This window comes from Sciurus carolinensis, chromosome 7, assembly GCF_902686445.1.
Source record: "Sciurus carolinensis chromosome 7, mSciCar1.2, whole genome shotgun sequence".
NCBI lineage: Eukaryota > Metazoa > Chordata > Mammalia > Rodentia > Sciuridae > Sciurus > Sciurus carolinensis.
This window is the reverse complement of record NC_062219.1, coordinates 30,334,840-30,352,563: the sequence shown is the minus strand read 5'-3', so window position 1 is coordinate 30,352,563 and position 17,724 is coordinate 30,334,840. Positions and strand designations below refer to the sequence as shown.

Here is a 17,724-nt window from a genome sequence, read left to right as displayed (position 1 = left end):
GTGCCAATTACTGTGCCAAGTACTTTGTATGGATCATTTCATTTCAAAACCATTACTCCAATTTTATATATGGACAACCTGAGGGAGAAATGTATTACTAGAAGTCAGTGGGGCAATAACACAAATGGACAGTTTAACTCCAGAACCTGTTCTTTGCATTGCCATATATATATTTTGGTACCAGGGACTGGACTCAGGGGCCCTTAACCACTGAGTCATATCCCCAGCCCTCCACCACATATATTTTATGCAAAGGATGTGTCACTGAATTCTGACACAACTTAAAGCTCTGTATTCAAAGTATGTATCCACTTGAATTAATATAATAGTTTTATGCAGAAAATAATCAAATCATATGAATAAAGTTCCCTTTAAAATATGATTCATATTAATTATAATAATGTGCAAGAAAATTTAAATTACTTTAGTTTCCTTGTTCATTTCTTGCCATTTTCTCCAAAATTTATTTGCACCTTGCATAATATAATAGACCTGTTTCAGAAACACCACTAATACGTTAACTAAGCTTTGTGAATGAATCATTTCAAATGCTCTGAGAGTTAGTGAAAGAAAAAAATTTAACAAGGGCTCTTCAATTAGACAAAATCACTACTCCCAAGTCACTTAATTTCCAATCTATATTCCAATTTGGACTGTATTCTTACACACCTATTTTTCAACAGATTTTCTTTAACTTTGAGCAATGTCACCAGTGGACAACATAGTTTTGAAGTCTCACTATGAGAAAGTTTAAGACCAAACATCATCTACCCATCATTCTTTTAATTTTTTTAATATAAATTTCATTTTCTGGTTCTAATGCCTTACTTGTGGTCCCCTTAAACCATAAAATCTCATCATCTTTAAAAGGTAAAAAGAAAAGACAACATAACCCTGTATACATAACAGTCACTTGAAAATACCTCAGTGACGACACCAGCAGCAATTGTAGAACCACTATAGCGCAGCATGAACCGCCCCAGCTCCTTGAAGTCTTTGTAGAGCTCGAGGGCTACTGGTCTTTGTGTTTGTAGCTCTACCAATGCATTTTGACCTTTAGTCAACAACCTTTTAAGAAAGAGGAATAAAGGAACAAATGGACATATAACACATATGAGTAAATGTAATAACAACCTGAAAAATGAATGTTTCACATTCAATCAATGAATCAAACTTTTAAAAACCAAAAGAAAATTTTTTGTGTCTGTGTGTGTGTACATTTTAAAAGGAAAATATATGCGTTTGAATATTTCTGGATTACTTCAAAGAAATGAGAGGAGTTGTTCTAGATTTAAGATGCATTAGGTAGTTTGTAATTAGATAATTCATATATTAGGTAGTTCATATAAGTATTTGGAACCAATCTTCCAAATAAAGTTCTATACCTTGAAGGACTACTATAACATAAAATGCTCAAATCTCTTCCTAATCAAGGTTTTCTTTTTCATTCCCTGAAGAAAAAAACTGAGACGTTTAATTATCTCATAAAGTAATGCTAAAGCTTAATACTATAAGGAGGTATCTGCATTTTAAAAGAGAATTACAACGCCCTGTGTCTTTCCCACTAATTATAATTTGCAGAATGTACATTAGGAAGTTATCTTTATTGTTTTGTCTTTTGGTGCAGGGAATTGCTCATGCTAAGCACAAACTCTAACCACTGAGCATATTCCCCCATTAAGAAGTTATCTTTAAAGAGGACAAACTCTTCCCCACCTCTTTCCCCACATTAAGAACAATGGTACCTTAGTAGGGGTTCAGGACAAAATTATATATGGAATGTTATTTGTAGGAAATGAAAGGGGACAGGGCACGGGCCACATTATAAATGGTTTTGTACAAATAAGTAAACAAAATCCCTGGCATGGGTCCCATCCAGATTTACTGAAAGAGGTACAACCCAAAAAAGGGATACTTTGGAAATGTCCTAATTTAATTTTGATGTTTTATAGAAGGTCAAGGATAGAAATAATAAAACACTCCTACTGAAAGATTAGTTCAGGGACAGTCTGACTAAGCCAAACAAGTTCCTTTGAAAAAAAAAAAAATACACCAAAATTTCCAATCATTGATTTTGGATGATTTCAGTCCAAAGTCTAATTCTTCAGGAAGGAGAAAATGTAATTATTCATGACTTATGCTTAATTCAGTTTCTATACAGTTCGATTCCATTCTGCAAAAAGCAATTGTGTCTATGATGTATCTGAAATGGAATGAAGGGGAAAGGTCAAATGGTTTTCATGCAAAATAAAAGGACAAAGCTACATGTAGATGACAGGGAAAACTAGTATGAGAATACGTTAAACCCTAGAATCACTCAGCTATGACAGTGTAACAGGAGCAGGCAAGGGAAAACTCAGGATTAGAAACGAGAAGCCAATTTCAGATTGAAGATTCTCCAAGTCAATTTTCTAAGTCAAATACCTTGACTCCAGCACAAAAAATGTAATGTATATACAACAATTGAGTTGACCAGAATCCTGCCTTCACTATTTGCAAACTCTGCGTCACTTTGCTAGCTGCTTCACATGATTATTGAGAATATAAAACATGCGAAAGCATTCATGGTAGAGCCTAGAAAAAAAGTCTTCCTCAAGGATGTTAGTCTTAGGGCTGGGGAGGCATCTCAGTACTAGAGTGTTTGTCTAGCATGTACGAGGTCCTGGGTTTGATCCCCAAAATTGAAAAAAAGAAAGAGAGAGTAAAAGAATGTAGGTCTTAGAAATAGATCACATGTCTCATGCCATGATGGAAAAACACTAATGCCAGAAGCAAAACCTGCAAGAAAGGAGGAGGCAGGCTCTTCCCTCCTGAGAAGCAGGCCCTGGTTTTGGAGCAATGTGAAGATTCTCTTCTACTTGCAGCCAACCCATTAACCCACTAACCACCATGGGCCACTTAAGCAGGTGCAAAAGGTGAGGAGCAACGAAGGACTAAATAGGGGATTTTAGGTGGGATTCCCCCTAGGGTTGAGGTTGAAGAAAACCCCAAAGCCAAGGCGCCAAGCCAAATTGTGATCAGCCTTTAGCTGAATTAGTTTAAGAAATCTGTATTTTGTAGCATTCATCTCTAATCTTTTGAATTTTGTTTTTATTTACAGTACTTAGTTTCTTAGGAACTATTTCCTTTGAAAAATTCCAATTTATCTCAGTCAAAGGGAAACCATTCACATGTAGGCCTAGATAGTCAATGGTAATCAGAGGACCAAAATGGTGGTGATCACCTTAGCTGTAGGCTCCATCTGGAGTTTTAAGCAGAAAAGACTTTCCAGATGGGAAAAAAGAGGCAATGCAGATTATATAGATGGATGACTCTCTTCTTAGCATAGGGCATGAGCTCAAGTGGGTGACAAGACAGTTCAGGAAAGTGCAAAGCTGAAATGTGGAACGGGTGGCTAGATATAATTCAAATTCATCTCTTAAAATATAAGACCAGTTTTTACAGTCCCCTTATCTTTACATCATCAGTGTCTAGGGCTTGATACATAAGTTTATATTTGTATTTCTTACTTACAAATTACACCCCCATCATCATGCACTACAATAATTACCTCTAACATTCATACAGAAACAGCAGATTAAATATTTATTGCTATGCTTGTTTTAATTTAGTCATTACAAATTTTTCTAGAACAAGTAAAAATGGATTTCAGTTACTTCAAATATTATAGAAATGAGTTTATTTGTAAGGAACTCATTTAAATTATTAGTATTTATGATTTCTGCATTAAAACACTCACTTAGGCTTTTTCTTTGTGACTTCACCAGTGCTTTTGTTTAAGACACTAATCAATCGTTTGATAACAGCAGGTTCACTGACAGTTTGGTAGTGTAACAGCACCTTAAAAAAATAAAAATTAAAATTGCAACGCTGAAAAAGCATTTACCACAGCAGCTCTGGTTTTCTCTTTGGTACTTTTATTTAACTATGCTCGATTCTGTGCTGCTACTTAAAGTCAGTCCATTCCCCAGTTGCCTGAGGAAACCCCCCCACCACCACCACCACTGTAATCAGGTGGCACTTAACTTACTAAGGGAGAAACTGTCCTGAGAGGCAGTCTGAATGTCTACCCCTCTAATACTATGTAAACTTCAGTAAATTGCATAACTCTCCTGTCAGGTTCTCCTCTGAAAAGTGGAGGATGATAGTATCTTAGGGTTGCTGTAAAGATAAAGAGACTTTATCATTTAGAACAATTAATATTGTTGATATACAGTCATTATTACTAAAGAGTAGTATAGAAAGAACTTGGGATTGAACCCCCACTCTTTCGCTTTAATCAGCCCATGCCTCAGTTTCCCCTTTGTAACAGCAGTAGTCTTTTAAAGCACTGTGATGAGAATTAAATATGATGAGACACAGTCCTTGCAACAGTAAATGTTCCCCAACTGTTCTTTCATTGTAAAAATGAGGAAACGGGGATATGGTGTTTACAAACCAATTAAACTTTAATAACTTTACTACTTCCTGGGAATTTGCTCCTTCTGCTATACCCAAATTATACATATATTATATACTTAAAGTCTATTATCTAAAGATAGTCACTCTATGTTCTAGCTTGGATTAGGATCTGTCCAAGTCTTAGCAGCAATTAATCTTACATATTCACTACTAGGTAATGAGACTAAGCTACTATAAATATAGAGATAAGAAGGAAGAAAAATAACATTTTTAAGCTCCCCTGAGTGCCAAGAATTGTTGTGATGTGATTCATATACACTATTTAATATTATTTATATGTAAGTTTAACTAGGTTTTGAAAGTCGAACAGACCTGGGTTCAAATCACTTTCATTTGGCGCAAGTTCTTTAACAGTTCTCTATCTGCAAAGTTCCAGCCTCAGGTTCCTTATACTAAAATGAGGAAATTCAGATAATGTGTTTTATTTTATTTTTTTATTTTTGGGGGTACTGGGGATTGAAGTCAGGGGCACTTGATCACTAAACCATATCCCCATCCTTATTTTGTATTTATTTAGAGACAGAGTCTCACTGAGTTGCTTAGCACCTCACTTTTACTAAGGCTGGCTTTGAACTCAAGATCCTCCTGCCTCAGACTCCTGAGCCGCTGGGATTACAGGTGTTTGCCACTGAGCCCATCTCAAATAATGCATTTTAAAGTGGTTCTGAGTACATAGCAAACAATCAGTTAACTGATGACCATACAATGGATTATATATTAGCTATAACTGTCCATGTTTTACATGTAAGGAAAACTAATATCAAAAAAGAAATGTAATTCAATGGGGCCATGATACTATATGTAAGAGCTGAATTTTACACTTTCGTCCATTTTAGAACTACAAGTCCCTAGCTTTCCCCAATTCAGCTGCTAAGGCCCTATAAAAATTACATAAATGGAACTGTTTTATAAAAAGGAAGTTAAGGCTTAGACATCAGAACATAGGCCAAATATCCTCATTCAAATTATAGGCAATAGTGAGTGTGCAATATGTCTATAGTTTGAGTATAGTAGGAAGACCAAATTCCCAGGAGTAGTAATCTATCAAAGTTTAATTGATTCATAAGCATTAATTCAGACTATTTGATTACCAAAACACAAACACCTCAAATCTGGAATTTCCTAGTCAAAATAGTTTGCACATTTAGAAATCAGAAATGAAGGCTGGGGGTGTAACTCAGTGATAGAGCACTTGCCTTGCATGTGTGAGGTCCTGAGTTCCATCCCCAGGAAACAAAGGAAGGAAGAAAAGAGAGAGAAAGAAGAGAAAAAAGACAAGAGAAAGAAAAAGGAAAAGACAAATGCAAGGGGAACTGTGAATGTGCAGTCCTAGACTCTGGAAACTTTTCTAAAAAATCAAGTGATTAAAAAAAAATGAAGGCACAATTGAAGTACCATTACTCCAAAAATGGAAACTGGCTTTCATTTTCAATGGCACTTGATGATTATAAACTACAAAGGTTCCAAAAAATTAACAATTGACTCTTGGGGGGAAAAAATGCCAAAACACAGGCTAAAGTGATGAGAAATACTTTCATGTATTCAGTGAATTCGGGTCTCATATACTACACTATTGAGACTACATATCTAAGAAACATCTCTTTCATAACAACTTAGATATATAAGCAGAATTCCTTTCACTCAGCTCAGATGTGACTAAGAGAAACTGGTCTTCATGGCTTGCCAAATTTCAAACAAAAAGAGGCATATAAACATAATTAAGTTCCTTCTACCTTCAGCTGAGTTATGTGTGGATTCCATGGTTAAACTAGGATAGATAAAGAATGGTTGTGGCAAAATGTATTTAGGTTTTATTTATCTCCACAGCATCTTACCAAGAGTAGCTCAAACAAAATACAAGTGAAAAGAATCTGCATGCTTAAAATAAGAGATAATCCTATCTTGACATTTAAATTCATATTATATATAAACAAAGTTATCTATAATTCAAAGCAACCTGCAACACATTGTAACAAAGGGGAAAAAAGTACTGTATTTCACAATGAAAGTGATGAATAATGTGCCCTGGCTGAACTACTTCTAGTTATATAGTTACAATCAGAGTCTCCATTTCCTTATGTGTTAATGAAGGCAATACTGACACAGCTCCACAATCTCTTACCTATAATTCCAAAAAATTGAAAACCTAAAGGTTTTTTTTTTTTTTCAAAGTCTGTTATAAATATATTTAAGCAGCAAAACTGGACTTGAAGTGAGGCAATTTAGAGTCCTGTGTATCTCACATAGTGTTAATAAGTTTTGGTGCAGGAACATTAATGTGTTTCATTATAAAGTACTAGATGCTGTCTCACTTTTTGTTATGTGTTTTACATAATATACACATGGCATTTACCTTTCTAATATCCTAACATTTATAAATTCTGAGACATACTGGCTTGAAGGGCTTCAGGGAGGAACTCTGCATCATATGGAGTTATGAGAACCAAATTAGCGTTTTATGAGCTAAATAACGTTAAGTGGCAAAATAAGCTATTATTTCCTTAAACCTCTAGGTAACCTATATTTTTAAAATATCAATGAATATACAGTCATTAGATTTTCAACAAAGGTACCAAAATCATTCATTAGGGAAAGGACAGTCTTTTCAACAAATGGTGCTGGGAAAACTGGATACCCACATGCAAAAAAAAGGTGAAGTTTTACCTAATACCATATCAAAAAATTAACAGATCAATGACCATAAAACTCTTAGAAGAAAACAGGGCAAAAGCTAATGACATCAAACCATAAGCACAATGACAAAAAAAAACAAAAACAAAAAACCTGGACTTACTCAAAATTAAAAACTTTAGCCCATCAGAGGACACTATATCATTCAAGAGAATGAAAAGATAACCCATAGATGAGCAGAAAATATTTTAAAATAATATATCTGATAATGAATTTATATTTGGAACAAAAAAGAATTCCTTAATTCAACAATAACCAAATAATTTAATTCAAAAATGTGAAAAGGACTTCAACAGATATTTCTCCAAAGATACACAAATAGCCAATGAGCACTGAAAAATTGCTCCACATTATTAATCATTATAGAAATGCAATAAAAATCACCATGAGATACCACTTTCACTCATTAGTTCAGCTATTATAAAAAAATTAATCTTTGCCCCCCACAAAATGAAAAATACATGATGATGAGAAACAAGAAAGTCGACAAAACAGATTCCTTTTCTTGGCTAAAAAAGTTCTTTGGAAGTTTTTTCCCCCTTGGGAGTGAGTTGATTGACAAAATACAACCATTTTTTCTAAATCAAATGTCATCATGGTATTTGTGAATCAATCCACTCAAGTAGAATCTCATAACGCTATGCCAAAAAACTTTCAATTCATGCCAATTTTTAAGAAACTACTGTAAACAGGAAGAGAGCATTACTATTCAAAGTGACTACTGACTTCTTGACCTCTCCACATCTCCATTGACAAATATTATCGCTGAGTATATTCAGCAACTGCCCTCTCTATCATGGGACACACTGCTTTCTATGAATGAGTTCTATTTGCAATTAACTTGCAGTTACTTGACCATTGATATATAAATTTTAAATAATTAAAAATTTAAGATCTTCAACTATAATAATGTTTGTGAGATGCTTTTATTCCTTTTTTAGTGTACAGAAGAAATGCAGACTATAAGGTACTTAAATGGTATTTTATAAATATAATTTTATATTATCAACACAGAAATACTTAAAGAATGATAAGTAAAGTACATGATTATCTCAAATGTAGTAGAATCTAAGATGAATTTGAATTTTCTAAATAGATTTATACCCAACTTCTAAAACATTAATTTTAAAAAGTCAAAAGGTCAATTACTATAACAATTTTATTTGAAAGATGTATCAAATGAAAATAATTGATTTCTATTTTAAAAGGCAAAGTATATAATTTCACTGAGAAACATTTTTCATTGTAATGCAAAATCTGTACTATATAGCTAATCAGAAAAAATAAGTCTAATAGGAAAAGGTTTGTCTGTTAACTCATAAGAACAAGGTACCAACCTATGGAGGAGTATGGCCCTAAGTTTATGGGAAAAAAAAGTGCACATTAACAAGACATTCAGACTAGTCACAAGAAGTATCTTTCCTGAATTAGTAACATTATGGCATTAAAATTCCCTTCTTATTGCTCAAATGCTACAGCTTAATGAAGACTTTGAACCAACACCACAGCATGCAGAGTCTGAATGTGTTGCTGCTTCAGCACAATTAAAATTTAACTTATGTCAAGGGATCACAAGGAAATACCCATAAATATCACGGGTGGATAATATGCACATATGAAAATACAATGAAATGTAAAGAGTATATACTAATTATTATACAATTACAGAACATTCATATCTCCTGCATTTTTTGTGGTTTCTAAAACTTTCTAAAACAATCCATTGCTTTTATAATCAGAAGCACTAGAAATAGCATAATAAACAAAACAGAAAGCCAGAAAATTCCAGTCTAAAAATACTACATAAACTTTACCATACAGTGAAAACTGATCTATCATTATCTCCAAATATAGTTATTATCATCAGTTTGCATCTTATTGATTATGAAATATTTTCTCAATGCCTCTTTGAAAAAGTTATCAGTCTCAAGGATCAAAATAAAAATGACTTTGGAATTCTAACTTTGTTTTTGTAGATGAGAATAACAAGATGTTAATTGAAAATATAGATCAAATCTTATAAAATGTTACTACTTTTTGGATAAATTATTTTGAATTTATTAAAAAAACAAAGCATTTTGAAACTTACAGGAAATCCTTTAGTGATAGGAATTTCTATATTAAAGATGAGAATTCGGGCTCTGAAACGAGTACAAGCTTTGATGGGTTCTTTGGGGCCACAAAATATGCAGCCAACACTGTAACAACAAAAAATAAATAAATGAGGGAGGGCAGTTGGAGGACAAGTAAATTTACATCCAATAGGAGTACCTCTAAAAACATTTATTAAAAAAAAAACTAGAACGATTAAGTAGGAACTTTTCCTAAATACTCTCTTCAGGGTTAAAGCAACACTTTATGCATTACAGTTTTTTTCATCAACATGCTGAGTTTGTATGGAGACAAGTACTACTTCCAATTTTAAGCAGCATTTGCTAATACTGTAAACATCTACTTTGGGCCAAAATTCAAAATTCAAAATCGAGCTGGCAGATTGTGAAATTTACGTGTTCTGATGTCCTTTATCCAAAGTGATAGTTACTTAAACTTATTTCTTACTCACTTGATTTTGATGATATCCATCCCAACCAAAGTCAAACTAACATGATCGCCTGCTGCTGCCCAATCAACAGGTTCATCGTGCAGCGTGATTCCTGGAAATGAGTAAGAACCAAAGCATACAGTGAAACACCTCAACACCGAACCATAACAACCAAGAAGAATTTGGCTGGTTTGTGTTTCATCAGTCACTACTCATCATTTTCAATATGAATGGACTGAGAGTGAGAAATATAACTGTGAGCGTTGAGGAAAACACACTTCCTCTAGACTTGACTCTTCTAGAACACCACCCTAAACATAAAGTGACTTATAAAAGCCTGACTTCTTGCTTATTTTATCAAGATTTTTAAATTAACTTACACGATGAAGGTACAGTCATTAAACAGGCCCCACTCCATTATTTTTGTTATATTTATAGAGGAAGGCATAATAAAAAGTTCAAATTATTCCTAAAGACATAAAAGACAGGACTGGCAGAGATGTCCAGTAGTATTTTATTCTCTTAAGCTTTGCTTCTAATTAGACAACTACCCAAACTATAGCATGTGTTCTCTAAGTAATTCATGGGGCAAACTGCTCAGTTATAACTTCAAATGGTTCTCTCAGAGGACCCTTAACTACACCTGGCTCGAGGAGAACTTCTTCCCAGAGTCTGCACATTAATCATTGGTTATATGAAGAGAAAGATATTAAGGAAATAGTGTCAAAAATTTTAATTTAAAAATGATCCCTAGTATTGCTCTATACCTGGAGATAGAAAGCTGTTTACCTAGACACAGTCCCTGAAGTAGCCCTGGAAAGCAGTACCAGAGGTCAATACTCAGCAACCTTAGTCAAAGGTTTTTAAAGACATCCTACACTGTCTAGCTTTATGGGTTAAATTTATTGGTAAAGTTCCTATCAACCTCCTTCCCCCAATCATGTAGACCATCCCATATTTGTTTTCCAAGGACTTTTCTCATTGGCCAGACATTATAAGAAGAGACTGTTTTATAATACTCCATGCACTTGATGTTTTAATAAAATAAAAAGGTGATATGAGGTGGCTATTTTAGTCAAGTCTCCCTTTTGGGATACTTGAAAATTAGAAAGCCACAGTAGCACTCAAGTTTTCAACAAAAAGGGTGCATTGAACAATTAAGCAAAACAAGCAAAAGCAGTCCTGCTGGAACTGAGGGCTGAGAACCTCCCACTGTTATGAGAGAGGCTCCCAAGGAGTAGGCGTTTCTCCCTAGTACTTCTGATGGGGTTTCTCTTTAAGAACCACTGATTCAAGCCAATGCTTGGAGTTTTTCTGTGGGAAAGGGACAGAGAAGAAAAGTAAAGACTGTAGGACTTTCACCGGTCACCAAGAATTGTAGCAGTCACAAGAGACTTCTTCATCTCAAGGTCTGTGATAATTTTGGGATCATGGTCTTAATTCCTAACTGCTGATTATTTAAAAAATAGAGTTAAAAAATACATATGTATGTATATTTATTCATTATTCTTAAAAAAGCTCATTAATACAGGTAGAAAATAGTATTTCACAGGTATTATAGTTCTTAATCACTTTTTTAAAAAATGAAAGTAGTGAGTTGCACTTAAAATTAAGAGACCTCTGGACAGTTTTTTAAATCTAAATAGAAATTTCATAATCCCTAGCTTCAAATATAGGTTAAATATGTTACCGAAACGTATTCATTACTTTCTACTAATAAGCAAGATACCTGCTTTTAAAGTGACAAATTAAACAAAATATATATTCAAATTTATAAACTAGTCAGTTGCAACTCTGGATATAAACTATAAACTGAAGTTAGATTAAGATAAATTCAGAACTATAAACTATTAAACCAAATTATGAGAAGGATAACATGTATGCATGAAAAGCTAAATGAGCAGAAGACAGAAACAGTTATAAACCATCATGGAAAAACACAGATCTCCATGGCAATTTAAACTAGTGAATTTTAGTGTCAAGTTGGGTTTAGATTTAATTTTTTCTACAGAATATAATTTTAAATGTATCTGTCAGGTGGCTACACATCTGGTTCAATCCTAGCCAAGTTTCTTGAATACTGTCAAAAACAGAATGCTACCACATTTAGACTGCTATATGTACACATTTACACAGTCACAACAGAAAAAAATCGTTTAATGTTTTCACATCTTAATCTTCAACAGTTAGTATCATTTTGACAGTTAGTTACAATTTCACTAAGAGGTTATTTACTTTGGAGATAGAACTAAACTACTTTTTAAAAAATTTGCTGTCTCAAGGCTTAATTAGCAAAAGCAGCCTGCAGATGAATACCTTTTGCAGTACAAGTTTCATTAGGAGGCATTGCTAGTAGTCGGTCACCAGTCTGAATATAACCAGCTTCAATTTTACCAGTAACACAAAATCCAGATCCTTGATCTGCAAAATATGTAAAAATCTTATATAACAGTTTTCTGATAATTAATATATTTAGTTACCGTGTAGTTTTATAAAACTAGTAGTTCAATGGACTAATTAAGCAATGGTCATTTCAGAATTTTAAACTCTCAACTAAATATGGCATATACATTCTACTTTTTTCTTGCAAATGGCATATACATTCTACTTTTTTTCACATTACAAAAGTGGAGATGCATTCCTTTCTCAAATATTCGAGTGGTACCAGGTATTATGCCAAGTTTGGGGTAAACAGACAAATTAAAACAGAAGTCCCTACCTGTAAGAAATTTACCAGTGAAAAGAAAGACAAAAACAAATACAGTAAACTAAAAATAAAAAAAAAAAAAATGCTATTTAAAATAAAGAGAAAAAGGTACATCAAACAATCCATGATAGCACACTGTAAGTGGTAAGTGTAGGTAAGTGGTAGATTGCTTGCCTAGCTTGCACTAAGCCCAGAGCTCAATCCACAGCATCCAAAAAAAAAAAAAAAAAAAAACATGATGGGAACGAACATACATTTTACCTGTGCACTGTGAAGAAGCAAGAATAGAGTTTACCAGGCAGTAGGTGTGTATAAATCAGGGGAAGAATGAAAACATGGCTAACCCAGGAAACTGAATGTGCAAAGCCAAAACCATGCTAAAAGCTATGTGTATTGTTTATAGGGGGGAATATGGAATAATGAAGGAGAGGCAAGACATGAGACAAGGGAGAAATCATAAAGGAGCCTCATAAGTGACATTTAGGGTTTTAATTTCATCCTGCAGTTAAGTAATGTAAAGTCAATAAGGAATTGTGAACAGAGAAGTAACATAATGGTATTTTGGGGTCAGAAAAGAGGTTGATGGAAATGTACACACTGACTGTAGAAAGGGAATATATTCAAGAATTTGAGAATAAAAAATAACAAGTTTAGAGTGATTAAGTAAAGGGTAATGGAAAAAATGGAGAAATCTGATAAGATGACACATTAACTAGGAGATAGGAAATGAAGGCACAAGATCTATTTTAGCCTCAGCAAATTTGAAGTGTCTATGGGATACAGGTGGCAAAGTTGCATTCCAAGGAGCACTAATCACACCATGTTCCATGAGAATGATAATTTCAGCAGCACACTCCTGGGGAGATGTCCAGCTGTGGTGAGCCACATGTGTGTGCAGGGTAAGAGAGCAGGTTTGGATTGGAGATTTGAGAAAGCTTCAAGATGTGGTTGGGAGAGAAACTTAAGGACATCAGTTCCTGAAGAATATCTGAGCAGAGAAAGAAGAGGACTGAGGTAATAGGACACCTCAGAGTCAGAGAATGAGAAGCACACACAGAGGCTAAAGAAGGAGGTTAGTAGGAGAAAGCAGTCACAAACACTACTGGAAAAAAGTTTCAAGGTAATGTGGCTACCAGCATCAGAAGTAATGCCAAATTCAAACAAGATAGAAATGGAAAGTATGTACTGACTTTGGCAGCCAACCAGCTGAAATACCCTGAGGGGAGCAGTGCAGGCAGTAGCTAGTAAGCAGACTGAAGATAAATCAGGAGTTTAGAATGTAGAGTCAGCAAATAGGAACTAAACCAAAGTAACTACCTCTTGTATTTTTAATAGATAATGGGCATTTTGGAAACCACTGCACCTTATTTCCTCTACTACTACAGCACTGTAAGCTAATAATTATAATGATACATTTCAATTTCATTTTTTTTTCATTTTTTTAATTCACTTATTAAACACATAAGATATGCAAGGTACTGGGCTGGGTTCTACAGATACAAATACTCCTTGCCCTAAAGGAGTTCATAATCTATATGAAATAAACAGTATAGAAATAATTTTAATATTGTTTTTAAAATGCAGTGTTAGAGGGTACAGAGAAAACGCCTTAGGTAAGTGTGTGGATGAGCATGCCAGTTATCAATTTGTTGCTACTCAGTTCCAAATCCACTCTAAACTGTCTGATCTGTGATAATGGAAATCTGGGGGACAAATGACATCTTTTCAGTATTGATTCTCCTGTGTGTGTGTGTGTGTGTGTGTGTGTGTGTGTGTGTATTTATTGAGATGTCTGTTACCATTTTATAGTTTTCTAGATAGGGTTTTGTATATATTTCATTAGATATATTCTTAGGTATTCAATACTGCAGGTGTTATCTCACTGCTCAAGTTCAAATACAAGCATTGGATGTGGGAGCGACCTGCTAGAACCAAATGGCTTGCTTACCTCCACTTCCCGCCTTGTTTTTTTGCGAAGAGGCTCCTACCAGACCCCTTGATCTGTACCACTGTAAATAAAGGAAGTGCAGGCTCCTTCCTTGGTTAGAGCTAGACCCTTCTGGACACTTCAATTGGTCATGCCCCTGCTTCAAAAATATTCTTGCCTTTTTGTCTTTATTTTTTATATATAAATTTCATAGTTTTTATTTCATAACCAGCCCATCCCTCCAACAGAAACCCTTTTCCTCATGAGAGAATACAATACCTTCTCCATCACAGTCTGAACCTCTTCTAAGTCTGTCCTTCCTCTGCCCTAGGGTGCTACTTAGGGTTTCTTTATATCTTATGATTACTCTTCTAACATAATTACTAATTCTCTATAGTAAGTTTCCCTTAATATCTATGTGTGGTATCTATCTCATAGCCATTCCCAGACTGCTACAGATGGGAAGGAAATGGGCAGGTAAAAACACCAAAACATGGAAAACACTGGTAGACAAAGTGGCAATAGAGATCCTAGGTTTCAAGAAATAGTGAAAAATCCAGTTTGGTTGAAAGATATGGAAACTAAAAGGATCTAATGGAAGAAGAAAAATTACAAGGTTAGATAAAGAATAAGGTTTTCTTATGTCTAATAGGTAAGTATAGATGGGAAATGGTGTGTAAACTGAAGGTCTTTTTAGGCCGAGGAACTCAGTGACCAGAATAGTGCATTGAAGATTAATTTGACACTGATCCTTATATTGAAATGGGGAAGGGAGAATCTGAAGAAAGTACAATGACTTAGTCCAAGGAAGGAAGACAAAAGAGAATGGAAAGGAAGGGGCCATGAAGAAGCAGCCCTGCAGAGGTAGCACTCACCTTTGAAGACATCTGACACACACAATCTAAAAGGCTTGTCAATAGATCGCTGAGGAGGCTTGAAGGAATCTGGGAGAAATGACAAAAAACAAAGTTTAATTTAAAATGTAGGGCTGTGGATGTTGCTCAGTGATAGAGTGTATGCTTAGCATATATGCAAAGCTCTGGGTTTGATCCCCAGCACCAAGGTAAAAAAAAAAAAAAAAAAAGTTTTTTGTTTTTTGTTTTATGCCAATGAATCCATTATAATCCACTTCTAAAAAATTATATTTACAAATAGTAATAGCAAATGATTGTCACTCATATAACACTTTTAATAAAATATATTCACTTGTTTTATCTCATTTAATTACAAGAATAGTTTTATGTGATAGGGCAGGCACTAGCCTCATTAAGGAAGCTGAGGAAAACTGCATTAGTTTAGCTGTAACATACGATCTCAAAACTGGTCACCTTGTTCCTCTGACTACAAATTCTATGCTTTTTCATACACATTACTGTATCCCGTAAGAACTCTAAATAATAAATATCAAGTTTAAAATGCATTGAAAGTAGAAAGGCTTCTTTGTATTTTGGATGTAGAGTATTTTAAGTTCTTTATAAACTTTGGAGATGAGTGCTCTATCTGAAGTGTGTGTGGAAAAGATTTTCTCCCACTCTGTAGACTCTCTCTTCACATTATTGATTGTTTCCTGTGCTGAGAAAAAAACTTTTTAGTTTGAATCTATCCCATTTATTGATTCTTGCTTTTATTTCTTGCACTATGGAGGTCTTGTTAAGGAAGTCTGGTCCTAAGCCAACATGATGGAGATTCGGGCCTACTTTTTCTTCTATTTGGTGAAGAATCTCAGGTCTAATTCCTAGATCCTTGATCCATTTTGAGTTGAGTTTTGTACAGAGTGAGAGATAGGGGTTTAATTTCATTTTACTACATATGGATTTCCAGTTTTGCCAGCACTATTTGTTGAAGAGGCTATAACTGTACTTATGTGGGTATATCTTCATGTCTTCTATACAAAGAACCCAATCAATATATGGATAAGGAAATGGGCAGACACTTCACAGAAGAAGATATACAGGTGATCAACAAAAATATGAAAAAGTGCTCATCATCCCTAGTAATTAGAGAAATGAATATTAAAACCATCCTAGATTTCATCTAACTCCAATTAGAATGGCTATTATCAACAACACAAGCAATAATAACTGTTGGTGTGGATGTGGGGAAAAAGGCACACTCATATATTGCTGGAGCAGTTGCAAATTGGTGCAGCCACTCTGGAAAGCAGTATGAAGATTCCTCAGAAAACTTGGAATGGACCAACCATTTGACCCAGCTATCCCACTCCTTGGTTTATACCCAAAGGACTTAAAATTAGCATACTACAGTGATACAGCCACATCAATGTTCATAGCTCAATTCACAATAGCTAGATTGTGGAACCAACATAGATGCCCTTCAGTTGACGAATGGATAAAGAAACTGTGGTATATATATACAATGGAATATTACTCAGCCATAAAGAATAAAATTATAGCATTTGCTGGTAAATGGATGAAGTTGGAAAATATGCTAAGTGAAATAGGTCAAGCCCACAAAACCCAAGGCCAAATGTTTTCTCTGATAAGTGCATGACAATATATAATGAGCTGGGGGGGGGAGCTGGCAGGAGGAAGAGAAGAATGAAGGAAATTTGGATGGCGTAGAGGAAAATGGGGTGTAAGTGGGTGGAGGACAGAAAGATAGTAGAACAAAACAGACAATATTACCCTATGTGTATGTATGATTACACAAATGGTGTGAATCTACATTGTGTACAACCATAGAAATGAAAAGCTGTACTCCATTTGGTACAATGAATCAAAATGCAGTCTGTAAAAATAAAAGATTTTAATAAAAAAAAATTTTTTAAATAAATAAAATATATTAAAAAAAAAAAAGAAAGAAAGTAGAATGGCAGTTTACTTACCAATTTGTTCTAACAAACACAGTCCTTTATACCATTTGGTGAGTTCACTTGACTGAGATCTTGTGATTAGATTTTCACCACTGAGACCACTTGTAGGGATAAAGGCTACATCGCTCTCCTATTAAAAAGATTAAATGTATGAAATTTAGTATATAACATTGCTTAAAAAAATTAAGATTCACCATTACCCTAACTGTACCAGGTTTACAAAAGCAACAATGTAATTTTTAAAGGTAATAGAAATCATAGAACTTGAGGTTATCTGAGTCAATAGTTTTCAACTCTTTTGATTTTACAAATTTACTCCAAAACTGTCAAACATTTTCACCTGGTGAAATAGGCAAGAGAAATTGTTCTTTATCAACATTCCTCTATGACCCCCTTAAACCTATGCTAACAGGTGAGGGAAAAGTCTTTTACTTATATAAAATCCAAGTCAATTATTCAACATACACAATTTTCTAAGGTGAAGTAACCCAAAGAATATATTATACATATAAAACCAGAGGAAATAAAAAATAAAAAAATTAAATTTATTCAAATAAGACAAG

General features: G+C 34.2%; 1 protein-coding gene across 1 annotated transcript in view; it reads right to left on the bottom strand.

The window, feature by feature from the left end:
* Window positions 1–17,724, bottom strand: part of Hbs1l (HBS1 like translational GTPase) — an 89,944-nt gene that overhangs the window by 954 nt on the left and 71,266 nt on the right. The window contains exons 11-17 of the mRNA XM_047558065.1: window positions 17,174–17,291; window positions 15,204–15,272; window positions 12,011–12,115; window positions 9,716–9,806; window positions 9,242–9,350; window positions 3,740–3,840; window positions 924–1,068 (exon numbers count right to left, since the gene is read on the bottom strand). Coding sequence (XP_047414021.1) covers window positions 924–1,068; window positions 3,740–3,840; window positions 9,242–9,350; window positions 9,716–9,806; window positions 12,011–12,115; window positions 15,204–15,272; window positions 17,174–17,291 — 738 coding nt within the window. The remainder of the gene's footprint in view (window positions 1–923; window positions 1,069–3,739; window positions 3,841–9,241; window positions 9,351–9,715; window positions 9,807–12,010; window positions 12,116–15,203; window positions 15,273–17,173; window positions 17,292–17,724) is intronic.